The sequence below is a fragment of the Phyllobates terribilis genome, unplaced genomic scaffold (genome assembly GCF_046119375.1).
Source record: "Phyllobates terribilis strain yellow unplaced genomic scaffold, ASM4611937v1 Scaffold_3__8_contigs__length_932513732, whole genome shotgun sequence".
Taxonomy (NCBI): Eukaryota; Metazoa; Chordata; class Amphibia; order Anura; family Dendrobatidae; genus Phyllobates; species Phyllobates terribilis.
The window spans coordinates 661,910,323-661,926,238 of NW_027362763.1; the positions used below are offsets into that span (position 1 = coordinate 661,910,323).

At 36.4% G+C, this 15,916-nt stretch overlaps 1 protein-coding gene across 8 annotated transcripts in view; it reads left to right on the plus strand.

Moving 5' to 3' along the window:
* The window catches only part of DAAM2 (dishevelled associated activator of morphogenesis 2), a 683,500-nt gene that overhangs the window by 346,946 nt on the left and 320,638 nt on the right, over positions 1-15,916 (plus strand). For all 8 annotated transcript variants that reach the window (XM_073671724.1, XM_073671725.1, XM_073671726.1 and 5 more), the window contains exon 7: positions 13,707-13,817. In XM_073671724.1, the coding sequence (XP_073527825.1) occupies positions 13,707-13,817 (111 nt within the window). The remainder of the gene's footprint in view (positions 1-13,706; positions 13,818-15,916) is intronic.

Below are 15,916 nucleotides of genomic sequence, written 5' to 3' on the forward strand. Positions count from 1 at the left end.
GATTTGCTCATGTCTAGTATATATATATATATATATATATATATATATATATATATATATAGTATATATGTATCCTGTGTCACCGGGTGAAGGTTAGAGGGGGCAGCGCTGAGAACTAGAAAACTCCATCATTGTACATACACTACCGTTCAAAAGTTTGGGGTCACCCAGACAATTTTGTGTTTTCCATGAAAACTCATACTTTTATTTATCAAATGAGTTGCAAAATGATTAGAAAATATCGTCCAGACGTTGACGAGGTTAGAAATAATGATTTTTATTTGAAAGAATAATTTTCTCCTTCAGACTTTGCTTTGGTCACAGAATGCTCCCTTTGCAGCACCTCCAGCATTGCAGACCTTTTTCTAGCTGTTAATTTGCTGAGGTAATCTTGAGAAATTTCCCCCGTGTTTCCTGAAGCCCCTCCACAAGTTGGATTGGCTTGATGGGCACTTTTTGCACCATACGGTCAAGCTGCTCCCTCAACAGCTCAATGGGGTTGAGATCTGGTGACTGCGCTGGCCACTCCATTACAGATAGAATACCAGCGGCCTGCTTGTTCCCTAAATAGTTCATGCATAATTTGGAGGTGTGCTTTGGGTCATTGTCCTGTCGTAGGATGAAATTGGCTCCAATCAAGTTCTGTCCACAGGGTATGGCATGGCGTTGCAAAATGGAGTGATAGCCTTCCTTATTCAAAATCCCATTTACCTTGTACAAATCTCCCACTTTACCAGCACCAAAGCAACCCCAGACCAACACATTACCTCCACCATGCTTGACAGATGGCGTCAGGCACTCTTCCAGCATCTTTTCAGTTGTTCTGTGTGATCCAAACGCCTCAAACTTTGATTCGTCTGTCCATAAAACTTTTTTCCAATCTTCCTCTGGTCCAATGTCTGTGTTCTTTTGCCCATACTAATCTTTTCCGTTTATTAGCCAGTCTCAGATATCGCTTTTTCTTTGCCACTTTGCCCTGAAGGCCAGCATCCTGGAGTCGCCTCTTCACTGTAGACGTTGACACTGGCGTTTTGCGTGTACTATTTAATGAAGCTGCCAGTTGAGGAGCCATGAGGCGTCGATTTCTCACACTAGAGACTCTAATGTCCTTGTCTTGTTGCTCAGTTGTGCAGCGGGGGCGCCTACTTCTCTTTCCTCTCTGGTTAGAGCCTGTTTGTTCTCTCCTCTGAATGGAGTAGTACACACCGTTGGAGGAAATCTTCAGTTTCTTGGCAATTTCTAGCATGGAATAGCCTTCATTTCTAAGAACAAGAATAGACTGTCGAGTTTCACATGAAAGTTCTCTTTTTCTGGCCATTTTGAGAGTTTCATAGAACAACCAAATGTAATGCTCCTGATTCTCAACTAGCTCAAAGGAAGGTCAATTTTATAGCTTCTCAAATCAGCAAAATCGTTTTCAGCCGGGCTAACATACTTGTGCCAGGGTTTTCTAAACATCCATTAGCTTCTTACACAGTTAGCAAACACAATGTACCATTAAAACACTGGAGTGGTGGTTGTTGGAAATGGGCCTCTATACACCTATGTAGATATTGCAATAAAAACAAGACGTTTGCAGCTAGAATAGTCATTTAATACAATAACAATGTATAGAGTGTATTTCTGATTCATTTAATGTTGAAAAAAATGTGCTTTTCTTTCAAAAATAATGAAATTTCTAAATGACCCCAAATTTTTGAATGGTAGTGTATATCCCCCCCCCTTAACTGTTATATCTGCACCATATGTATCATTTCTGTTCAGACCTGCTGTATATGATGCAAAGCTGTCAACCCTCAGCGGACTACTAACCCCACCATCCGCTATTATCTAGAAAACATACCGAGAGCCACAAGATCCCAGCTAGATCCAGTGCAGAAGTCCCACGGAACCACGGAACCCACAACATTCCGGAACCTTTGTAATTCTAGAACTCCAGTGTTATAGAACCTGATAATTCCAGAACCCCATGACCTTGTATGGATCCCGAGCACTGGTGTGGACGCCCCCTTTATAGAGCGCTGTTCCTATTCCAGATAGAAGGGACGAGATCTTTTCCATCACTAATTAGGAAATCTGTAGAGTAACGCTCCTGTCTCCCAGCTGTCCCTGATACGTTGGTCACAGATCTGTTCCTGATACTACAGAGGCCACCATGGCGCTGCCGCTTCGGGATTCTTCTTCTTTGTTCAGATTTTTTCCATTTTTTATTTTACAGTTTCTTTTTTCTGTCTATTTTTGGAAAGCCGGTGACCGTGACCGTAGGGCCACCATTTCAGTGACAGCTCTCCCAGTTCTAGGAACAGCTGGGTGATAGTTACCAGCAGCCATATTGGTTGTCACTCAGCTTTCCTAGCACCAGATAGAAGTATTTAAGAAATGTGACAACTTCATGTCTCATATTTACCAGATCCCATTATATCACAGCCGGAATTTCCATCCTACAATTGAGTCCATATGTTGTGTATGTCTCCGCACGTCACACGGATGATGGATAAGGATTCCTGTAATATTCTGCAGACAGTCTGCAGCGGTTACATCGGGGGGCGCCGGGGGGCAGAGTAATAAACTGATTAAACAGCGATGGGTGTAAAGCTGAGATAACCCCAAACAGGGATAAATCATATAGTATTATGGCATAGGATAACCACGGGCCCTTGTAGTGTCAGAGACAGGGGCCCAAAGCCAACGCCACGTAGTTATCCAACAAAAACAAGGTATAGATGACAGGGAGGACGGCAGACTAAGATCCGTGCACAAACGTAGCAGAGCTGAAAGCGTCAGGTACATAAGATGACAAACTAAACCTCTACTACCGTCCATCTCTACCCCACATAATAAAAAATATAGTAATGTCAGGTCTGGAGGCTGGGGGAGGATGAGTATGATAGTAGTTATATTCTTGTACATAGAGGGCAGTATTATAGTAGTTATATTCTTGTACATAGGAGCAGTATTATAGTAGTTATATTCTTGTACATAGAGGGCAGTATTATAGTAGTTATATTCTTGTACATAGAGGGCAGTATTATAGTAGTTATATTCTTGTACATAGGGGCAGTATTATAGTAGTTATATTCTTGTACATAGAGGGCAGTATTATAGTAGTTATATTCTTGTACATAGAGGGCAGTATTATAGTAGTTATATTCTTGTACATAGAGGCAGTATTATAGTAGTTATATTCTTGTACATAGGAGCAGTATTATAGTAGTTATATTCTTGTACATAGGGGGCAGTATTATAGTAGTTATATTCTTGTACATAGAGGGCAGTATTATAGTAGTTATATTCTTGTACATAGGGGCAGTATTATAGTAGTTACATTCTTGTACATAGGAGCAGTATAATAGTAGTTATATTCTTGTACATAGCAGCAGTATTATAGTAGTTATATTCTTGTACATAGGGGGCAGTATTATAGTAGTTATATTCTTGTACATAGGAGCAGTATTATAGTAGTTATATTCTTGTACATAGAGGCAGTATTATAGTAGTTATATTCTTGTACATAGAGGCAGTATTATAGTAGTTATATTCTTGTACATAGAGGCAGTATTATAGTAGTTATATTCTTGTACATAGGAGCACTATTATAGTAGTTATATTTTTGTGCATAGGGGCAGTATTAGAGTAGTTATATTCTTCTACATAGGAGCAGTATTATAGTAGTTATATTCTTATACATAGGAGCAGTATTATAGTAGTTATATTCTTGTACATAGGGGCAGTATTATAGTAGTTATATTCTTCTACATAGGAGCAGTATTATAGTAGTTATATTCTTCTACATAGGGGCAGTATTATAGTAGTTATATTCTTGTACATAGGGGCAGTATTATAGTAGTTATATTCTTGTACATAGGAGCAGTATAATAGTAGTTATATTCTTGTACATAGCAGCAGTATTATAGTAGTTATATTCTTCTACATAGGGGGCAGTATTATAGTAGTTATATTCTTGTACATAGGAGCAGTATTATAGTAGTTATATTCTTCTACATAGGAACAGTATTATAGTAGTTATATTCTTCTACATAGGAGCAGTATTATAGTAGTTATATTCTTCTACATAGGGGTAGTATTATAGTAGTTATATTCTTGTACATAGGGGCAGTATTATAGTAGTTATATTCTTGTACATTCGGGGCAGTATTATAGTAGTTTTATTCTTATATATAGGAGCAGTATTATAGTAGTTATATTCTTGTACATAGGGGTCAGTATTATAGTAGTTATATTCTTATACATAGGAGCAGTATTATAGTAGTTATATTCTTATACATAGGGAGCAGTATTATACTAGTTATATTCTTGTACATAGGGGCAGTATTATAGTAGTTATATTCTTGTACATAGGAGGCAGTATTATAGTAGTTGTATTCTTATACATAGGGGTCAGTATTATAGTAGTTATATTCTTGTACATAGGAGGCAGTATTATAGTAGTTGTATTCTTATACATAGGGGTCAGTATTATAGTAGTTATATTCTTGTACATAGGGGGCAGTATTATAGTAGTTATATTCTTGTACATAGAGGCAGTATTATAGTAGTTATATTCTTGTACATAGGAGGCAGTATTGTAGTAGTTGTATTCTTATACATAGGGGTCAGTATTATAGTAGTTATATTCTTGTACATAGGGGGCAGTATTATAGTAGTTATATTCTTGTACATAGAGGCAGTATTATAGTAGTTATATTCTTGTACATAGGAGCAGTATTATAGTAGTTATATTCTTCTACATAGGGGGTAGTATTATAGTAGTTATATTCTTGTATATAGGGGGCAGTATTATAGTAGATATATTCTTGTATATAGGAGCAGTACTATAGTAGTTATATTCTTGTACATAGGAGCAGTATTATAGTAGTTATATTCTTGTACATAGGAGCAGTATTATAGTAGTTATATTCTTGTACATAGGAGCAGTATTATAGTAGTTATATTCTTGCACATAGGAGCAGTATTATAATAGTTATATTCTTGTACATAGGAGCAGTATTATAGTAGTTATATTCTTGTACATAGGGGGCAGTATTATAGTAGTTATATTCTTGTACATAGGAGCAGTATTATAGTAGTTATATTCTTGTACATAGGAGCAGTATTATAGTAGTTATATTCTTGCACATAGGAGCAGTATTATAATAGTTATATTCTTGTACATAGGAGCAGTATTATAGTAGTTATATTCTTGTACATAGGGAGCAGTATTATAGTAGTTATATTCTTGTACATAGGGGCAGTATTATAGTAGTTATATTCTTGTACATAGGGGCAGTATTATAGTAGTTATATTCTTGTACATAGGAGCAGTATTATAGTAGTTATATTCTTGTACATAGGAGCAGTATTATAGTAGTTATATTCTTGTACATAGAAGCAGTATAATAGTAGTTATATTCTTGTACATAGGGGGCAGCATTATACTAGTTATATTCTTGTACATAGGAGCAGTATTATAGTAGTTATATTCTTGTACTTAGGGGCAGTATTATAGTAGTTATATTCTTGTACATAGGAGCAGTATTATAGTAGTTATATTCTTCTACATAGGGGGCAGTATTATAGTAGTTATATTCTTCTACATAGGAGCAGTATTATAGTAGTTATATTCTTCTACATAGGAGCAGTATTATAGTAGTTATATTCTTCTACATAGGGGTAGTATTATAGTAGTTATATTCTTGTACATAGGGGCAGTATTATAGTAGTTATATTCTTGTACATTCGGGGCAGTATTATAGTAGTTATATTCTTATACATAGGAGCAGTATTATAGTAGTTATATTCTTGTACATAGGGGTCAGTATTATAGTAGTTATATTCTTATACGTAGGGGGCAGTATTATAGTAGTTGTATTCTTGTGCATAGGGGGTAGTATTATAGTAGTTATATTCTTGTACATAGGATCAGTATTATAGTAGTTATATTCTTGTACATAGGGGGCAGTATTATAGTAGTTATATTCTTGTACATAGGGGGCAGTATTATAGTAGTTATATTCTTGTACATAGGGGGCAGTATTATAGTAGTTATATTCTTGTACATAGGGGCAGTATTATAGTAGTTATATTCTTGTACATAGGATCAGTATTATAGAAGTTATATTCTTGTACATAGGGGGCAGTATTATAGTAGTTATATTCTTGTACATAGGGGTCAGTATTATAGTAGTTATATTCTTGTACATAAGGGCAATATTATAGTAGTTATATTCTTGTACATAGGGGCAGAATTATAGTAGTTATATTCTTGTACATAGAGGCAGTATTATAGTAGTTATATTCTTGTATATAGGGGACAGTATTATAGTAGTTATATTCTTGTACATAGAGGCAGTATTATAGTAGTTATATTCTTGTACATAGGAGCAGTATTATAGTAGTTATATTCTTATACGTAGGGGGCAGTATTATAGTAGTTGTATTCTTGTACATAGGAGCAGTATTATAGTAGTTATATTCTTGTACATAGGAGCAGTATTATATTAGTTATATTCTTGCACATAGGAGCAGTATTATAGTAGTTATATTCTTGTACATAGGGGGCAGTATTATAGTAGTTATATTCTTGTACATAGGAGCAGTATTATAGTAGTTATATTCTTGTACATAGGAGCAGTATTATAGTAGTTATATTCTTGTACATAGGGAGCAGTATTATATTAGTTATATTCTTGCACATAGGAGCAGTATTATAGTAGTTATATTCTTGTACATAGGGGGCAGTATTATAGTAGTTATATTCTTGTATATAGGAACAGTATTATAGTAGTTATATTCTTGCACATAGATGCAGTATTATAGTAGATATATTCTTGTACATAGGGAGCAGTATTATAGTAGTTATATTCTTGTACATATGAGCAGTATTATAGTAGTTATATTCTTGTACGTAGGGAGCAGTATTATATTAGTTATATTCTTGCACATAGAAGCAGTATTATAGTAGTTATATTCTTGTACATAGGGGGCAGTATTATAGTAGTTATATTCTTGTATATAGGAACAGTATTATAGTAGTTATATTCTTGCACATAGATGCAGTATTATAGTAGATATATTCTTGTACATAGGATCAGTATTATAGTAGTTATATTCTTGTACATAGGTGGCAGTATTATAGTAGTTATATTCTTGTACATAGGGGGCAGTATTATAGTAGTTATATTCTTGTACATAGGGGGCAGTATTATAGTAGTTATATTCTTGTACATAGGGGGCAGTATTATAGTAGTTATATTCTTGTACATAGGGGGCAGTATTATAGTAGTTATATTCTTGTATATAGGAACAGTATTATAGTAGTTATATTCTTGCACATAGATGCAGTATTATAGTAGATATATTCTTGTACATAGGGAGCAGTATTATAGTAGTTATATTCTTGTACATATGAGCAGTATTATAGTAGTTATATTCTTGTACGTAGGGAGCAGTATTATATTAGTTATATTCTTGCACATAGAAGCAGTATTATAGTAGTTATATTCTTGTACATAGGGGGCAGTATTATAGTAGTTATATTCTTGTATATAGGAACAGTATTATAGTAGTTATATTCTTGCACATAGATGCAGTATTATAGTAGATATATTCTTGTACATAGGATCAGTATTATAGTAGTTATATTCTTGTACATAGGTGGCAGTATTATAGTAGTTATATTCTTGTACATAGGGGGCAGTATTATAGTAGTTATATTCTTGTACATAGGGGGCAGTATTATAGTAGTTATATTCTTGTACATAGGGGGCAGTATTATAGTAGTTATATTCTTGTACATAGGGGGCAGTATTATAGTAGTTATATTCTTGTATATAGGGGGCAGTATTACAGTAGTTATATTCTTGTACATAGGGGGCAGTATTATAGTAGTTATATTCTTGTACATAGGGGGCAGTATTATAGTAGTTATATTCTTATACGTAGGGGGCAGTATTATAGTCGTTGTAGTCTTGTGGGAGAAGTATTATATTAGTTATATAAATAGCTTTTTCCATATGATTGCTATGAGTTATTGTGAAGTATATTGCGGTTAGTAAAGCTTCTTTTTAAATTTACTTATCGTGCAGTAGGAATTATTTAGAACTTGACCTTAGATTCTTCGCCTCCTTCATATTCCGCAGTCGTGAACATCCAGTGACTCATTCCTTACTGTACATAGTTCATATGTTTGTATAAATATGGCTCAGTTGATGAGTATTTGTTGCAGCTGTATATCTGCTGCCCTGATCACCAGCACAGATGATCTCAGTGTGCGCTCTACCGTGTAATGCTTCCTGTGCATTTTATCTTTATGACAATTATCCCTTTAAGTGGCCGTAGTTCCTGTCAGTGACGTCAGGTCCAGTCTGCACATGGCTGCTGTCTGTGGATCTCTCCTCTAAGAGACCCTGAAATATATTTAATGTAATAGTTTAGAATTTATGGAGGTTTAAATTTTATTTCTTTTTTATCAGTTTTTAACATAATTATTACAGTAGCTACAGCAGCATTCTACATCATGGTGAAAACTAGTAATAAAAGCTAAAGATATATAACTATATACAGGAGATACCCAGGTTATACCAGCTGTACATATATAATTATATACTGGAGAAGCCCAGGTTATACCAGCTGTACATATATAATTATATACAGGAGATGCCCGGGTTATATCAGCAGTACATATATAATTATATACAGGAGATGCCCAGGTTATACCAGCTGTACATATATAATTATATACTGGAGAAGCCCAGGTTATACCAGCTGTACATATATAATTATATACAGGAGAAGCCCAGGTTATACCAGCTGTACATATATAATTATATACAGGAGATGCCCGGGTTATATCAGCAGTACATATATAATTATATACAGGAGGTACCTAGGTTATACCGGCTGTACATATATAATTATATACAGGAGGTGCCCAGGATATACCAGCTGTACATATATAATTATATACAGGAGATGCCCAGGTTATACCAGCTGTACATATATAATTATATACAGGAGATGTCCAGGTTATACCAGCTGTGCATATATAATTATATACAGGAGATGCCCAGGTTATATCAGCTGTACATATATAATTATATACAGGAGATGCCCAGGTTATATCAGCTGTACATATATAATTATATACAGGAGATGCCCAGGTTATACCAGCTGTGCATATATAATTATATACAGGAGATGCCCAGGTTATACCAGCTGTACATATATAATTATATACAGGAGATGCCCAGGTTATACCAGCTGTACATATATAATTATATACAGGAGATGCCCAGGTTATGCCAGCTGTACATATATAATTATATACAGGAGATGCCCAGGTTATACCGGCTGTACATATATAATTATATACAGGAGATGCCCAGGTTATACCGGCTGTACATATATAATTATATAGGAGATTCCCAGGTTATACCAGCTGTACATATATAATTATATACAGGAGATGCCCAGGTTATACCAGCTGTACATATATAATTATATTAAGGAGATGCCCAGGTTATACCGGCTGTACATATATAATTATATACAGGAGATGCCCAGGTTATACCGGCTGTACATATATAATTATATACAGGAGATGCCCAGGTTATATCGGCTGTACATATATAATTATATACAGGAGATGCCCAGGTTATACCAGCTGTACATATATAATTATATACAGGAGATACCCAGGTTATACCAGCTGTACATATATAATTATATACAGGAGATTCCCAGGTTATACCAGCTGTACATATATAATTATATACAGGAGATTCCCAGGTTATACCAGCTGTGTATATATAATTATATACAGGAGATGCCCAGGTTATACCAGCTGTACATATATAATTATATACAGGAGATGCCCAGGTTATACCAGCTGTACATATATAATTATATACAGGAGATGCCCAGGTTATACCAGCTGTGCATATATAATTATATACAGGAGATGCCCAGGTTATACCAGCTGTACATATATAATTATATACAGGAGATGCCCAGGTTATACCAGCTGTACATATATAATTATATACAGGAGATGCCCAGGTAATACCAGCTGCACATATATAATTATATACAGGAGATGCCCAGGTTATACCAGCTGTACATATATAATTATATACAGGAGATGCCCAGGTTATACCAGCTGTACATATATAATTATATACAGGAGATGCCCAGGTTATACCAGCTGTACATATATAATTATATACAGGAGATGCCCAGGTTATACCAGCTGTACATATATAATTATATACAGGAGATGCCCAGGTTATACCAGCTGTACATATATAATTATATACAGGAGATGCCCAGGTTATACCAGCTGTACATATATAATTATATACAGGAGATGCCCAGGTTATACCAGCTGTACATATATAATTATATACAGGAGATGCCCAGGTTATACCAGCTGTACATATATAATTATATACAGGAGATGCCCAGGTTATACCAGCTGTACATATATAATTATATACAGGAGATGCCCAGGTTATACCAGCTGTAAATATATAATTATATACAGGAGATGCCCAGGTTATACCAGCTGTACATATATAATTATATACAGGAGATGCCCAGGTTATACCAGCTGTACATATATAATTATATACAGGGGATGCCCAGGTTATACCAGCTGTACATATATAATTATATACAGGAGATGCCCAGGTTATACCGGCTGTACATATATAATTATATACAGGAGATGCCCAGGTTATACCGGCTGTACATATATAATTATATACAGGAGATGCCCAGGTTATACCGGCTGTACATATATAATTATATTAAGGAGATGCCCAGGTTATACCGGCTGTACATATATAATTATATACAGGAGATGCCCAGGTTATACCGGCTGTACATATATAATTATATACAGGAGATGCCCAGGTTATACCGGCTGTACATATATAATTATATACAGGAGATGCCCAGGTTATATCGGCTGTACATATATAATTATATACAGGAGATGCCCAGGTTATACCAGCTGTACATATATAATTATATACAGGAGATACCCAGGTTATACCAGCTGTACATATATAATTATATACAGGAGATTCCCAGGTTATACCAGCTGTACATATATAATTATATACAGGAGATTCCCAGGTTATACCAACTGTGTATATATAATTATATACAGGAGATGCCCAGGTTATACCAGCTGTACATATATAATTATATACAGGAGATGCCCAGGTTATACCGGCTGTACATATATAATTATATACAGGAGATGCCCAGGTTATACCGGCTGTACATATATAATTATATACAGGAGATGCCCAGGTTATACCAGCTGTACATATATAATTATATACAGGAGATGCCCAGGTTATGCCAGCTGTACATATATAATTATATACAGGAGATGCCCAGGTTATACCGGCTGTACATATATAATTATATACAGGAGATGCCCAGGTTATACCGGCTGTACATATATAATTATATAGGAGATTCCCAGGTTATACCAGCTGTACATATATAATTATATACAGGAGATGCCCAGGTTATACCAGCTGTACATATATAATTATATTAAGGAGATGCCCAGGTTATACCGGCTGTACATATATAATTATATACAGGAGATGCCCAGGTTATACCGGCTGTACATATATAATTATATACAGGAGATGCCCAGGTTATATCGGCTGTACATATATAATTATATACAGGAGATGCCCAGGTTATGCCAGCTGTACATATATAATTATATACAGGAGATGCCCAGGTTATACCGGCTGTACATATATAATTATATACAGGAGATGCCCAGGTTATACCAGCTGTGCATATATAATTATGTACAGGAGATGCCCAGGTTATACCAGCTGTACATATATAATTATATACAGGAGATGCCCAGGTTATACCAGCTGTACATATATAATTATATACAGGAGATGCCCAGGTTATGCCAGCTGTACATATATAATTATATACAGGAGATGCCCAGGTTATACCGGCTGTACATATATAATTATATACAGGAGATGCCCAGGTTATACCGGCTGTACATATATAATTATATAGGAGATTCCCAGGTTATACCAGCTGTACATATATAATTATATACAGGAGATGCCCAGGTTATACCAGCTGTACATATATAATTATATTAAGGAGATGCCCAGGTTATACCGGCTGTACATATATAATTATATACAGGAGATGCCCAGGTTATACCGGCTGTACATATATAATTATATACAGGAGATGCCCAGGTTATATCGGCTGTACATATATAATTATATACAGGAGATGCCCAGGTTATACCAGCTGTACATATATAATTATATACAGGAGATACCCAGGTTATACCAGCTGTACATATATAATTATATACAGGAGATTCCCAGGTTATACCAGCTGTACATATATAATTATATACAGGAGATTCCCAGGTTATACCAGCTGTGTATATATAATTATATACAGGAGATGCCCAGGTTATACCAGCTGTACATATATAATTATATACAGGAGATGCCCAGGTTATACCAGCTGTACATATATAATTATATACAGGAGATGCCCAGGTTATACCAGCTGTGCATATATAATTATATACAGGAGATGCCCAGGTTATACCAGCTGTACATATATAATTATATACAGGAGATGCCCAGGTTATACCAGCTGTACATATATAATTATATACAGGAGATGCCCAGGTAATACCAGCTGCACATATATAATTATATACAGGAGATGCCCAGGTTATACCAGCTGTACATATATAATTATATACAGGAGATGCCCAGGTTATACCAGCTGTACATATATAATTATATACAGGAGATGCCCAGGTTATACCAGCTGTACATATATAATTATATACAGGAGATGCCCAGGTTATACCAGCTGTACATATATAATTATATACAGGAGATGCCCAGGTTATACCAGCTGTACATATATAATTATATACAGGAGATGGCCAGGTTATACCGGCTGTACATATATAATTATATACAGGAGATGCCCAGGTTATATCAGCTGTACATATATAATTATATACAGGAGATGCCCAGGTTATACCAGCTGTACATATATAATTATATACAGGAGATGCCCAGGTTATACCAGCTGTACATATATAATTATATACAGGAGATGCCCAGGTTATACCAGCTGTACATATATAATTATATACAGGACATTCCCAGGTTATACCAGCTGTACATATATAATTATATACAGGAGATGCCCGGGTTATATCAGCAGTACATATATAATTATATACAGGAGGTACCTAGGTTATACCGGCTGTACATATATAATTATATACAGGAGGTGCCCAGGATATACCAGCTGTACATATATAATTATATACAGGAGATGCCCAGGTTATACCAGCTGTACATATATAATTATATACAGGAGATGCCCAGGTTATACCAGCTGTACATATATAATTATATACAGGAGATGCCCAGGTTATACCAGCTGTACATATATAATTATATACAGGAGATTCCCAGGTTATACCAGCTGTACATATATAATTATATACAGGAGATGCCCAGGTTATACCAGCTGTACATATATAATTATATACAGGAGATGCCCAGGTTATACCAGCTGTACATATATAATTATATACAGGAGATTCCCAGGTTATACCAGCTGTGTATAGTGCATTATTTAACCCCGTCCTCCCTGTTTTGCAGACGCTGCTGAATGAATTAGATAGGAGTATGGGGAGATATCGAGAGGAAGTGAATCTGAAAACCGCCATCATGTCCTTCATCAATGCCGTTCTGAACGCCGGCGCTGGAGAAGTAAGTTTACACATGTTCTATGGATGGATGAATTTGCAGAGCAGAACTCCGTGTTCTCCGGATTTATGCACTTGAGACATCAGGAAATCGATAATGGATTTCCCACATATGTTTGGTGGAGATTCTCCACCGTAGAAGCTCCTGGGAAAATTCTGGATGTTCTCATGCGGGAAAGCGATGAACTCCGAAATCCTGGGATTCCTTTTTGTAGGAGCGGGATCATACGGAGGGCGCATCGTTCACGTCGGCCATGGCTGCCGGCTCAGCGCCTGCTCACTGTCACGTAAGAGACGTCATAACAAAGTGTCCACTGCTGTTTACACGTCCTAGAAGAGTTTACAACATTCCTGACGGCTCATTTCTCTTGGCCGCGGTTTGTTCTAGATCTCGGGATCTATCGCTGCGGTTTGTTTCTCTGCGTTCCCAGCAATGTCTTCATCCCGCAGATCAGGGGCCGCACTTTATAGAGAAACTCAGAGGCCGAGAAGCTGAGACGCACCGAGCTGATTGTATTCATTCCTCTCCAACACAGAGTATAAATAACTGAAATCCATGGAAGAAAAAGGGAAATGTGCTGCGTGTACTATCCACCCGGACTGAAGGGAAGGAGAAGTGCCGATAGGGCTCCTGTAGCAGAATAGTGAGTGCAGCTCTTGAGTATAATCCAGGATGTAACTCAGGATCAGTAATGTAATGTATGTACACAGTGACTCCACCAGCAGAATAGTGAGTGCAGCTCTGGAGCATAATACAGGATGTAACTCAGGATCAGTAATGTAATGTATGTACACAGTGACTGCACCAGCAGAATAGTGAGTGCAGCTCTGGAGTATAATACAGGATGTAACTCAGGATCAGTAATGTAATGTATGTACATAGTGACTGCACCAGCAGAATAGTGAGTGCAGCTCTAGAGTATAATACAGGAGGTAACTCAGGATCAGTAATGTAATGTATGTACACAGTGACTGCACCAGCAGAATAGTGAGCGCAGCTCTGGAGTATAATACAGGATGTAACTCAGGATCAGTAATGTAATGTATGTACACAGTGACTGCACCAGCAGAATAGTGAATGCAGCTCTGGAGGATAATACAGGATGTAACTCAGGATCAGTAATGTAATGTATGTACACAGTGACAGCACCAGAAGAATAGTGAGTGCAGCTCTAGAGTATAATACAGGAGGTAACTCAGGATCAGTAATGTAATGTATGTACACAGTGACTGCACCAGCAGAATAGTGAGTGCAGCTCTGGAGTATAATACAGGATGTAACTCAGGATCAGTAATGTAATGTATGTACATAGTGACTGCACCAGCAGAATAGTGAGTGCAGCTCTGGAGTATAATACAGGATGTAACTCAGGATCAGTAATGTAATGTATGTACACAGTGACTGCACCAGCAGAATAGTGAGTGCAGCTCTGGAGTATAATACAGGATGTAACTCAGGATCAGTAATGTAATGTATGTACACAGTGACTGCACCAGCAGAATAGTGAATGCAGCTCTGGAGGATAATACAGGATGTAACTCAGGATCAGTAATGTAATGTATGTACACAGTGACAGCACCAGAAGAATAGTGAGTGCAGCTCTAGAGTATAATACAGGAGGTAACTCAGGATCAGTAATGTAATGTATGTACACAGTGACTGCACCAGCAGAATAGTGAGTGCAGCTCTGGAGTATAATACAGGATGTAACTCAGGATCAGTAATGTAATGTATGTACACAGTGACTGCTCCAGCAGAATAGTGAGTGCAGCTCTGGAGTATAATACAGGATGTAACTCAGGATCAGTAATGTATTGTATGTACACAGTGACAGCACCAGCAGAATAGTGAGCGCAGCTCTGGAGTATAATACCGGATGTAACTCAGGATCAGTAATGTAATGTATGTACACAGTGACTGCACCAGCAGAATAGTGAGTGCAGCTCTGGGGTATAATACAGGATGTAACTCAGGATCAGTAATGTAATGTATGTACACAGTGACTCCACCAGCAGAATAGTGAGTGCTGCTCTGGAGTATAATACAGGATGTAACTCAGGAGCAGTAATGTAATGTATGTACACAGTTACAGCACCAGCAGA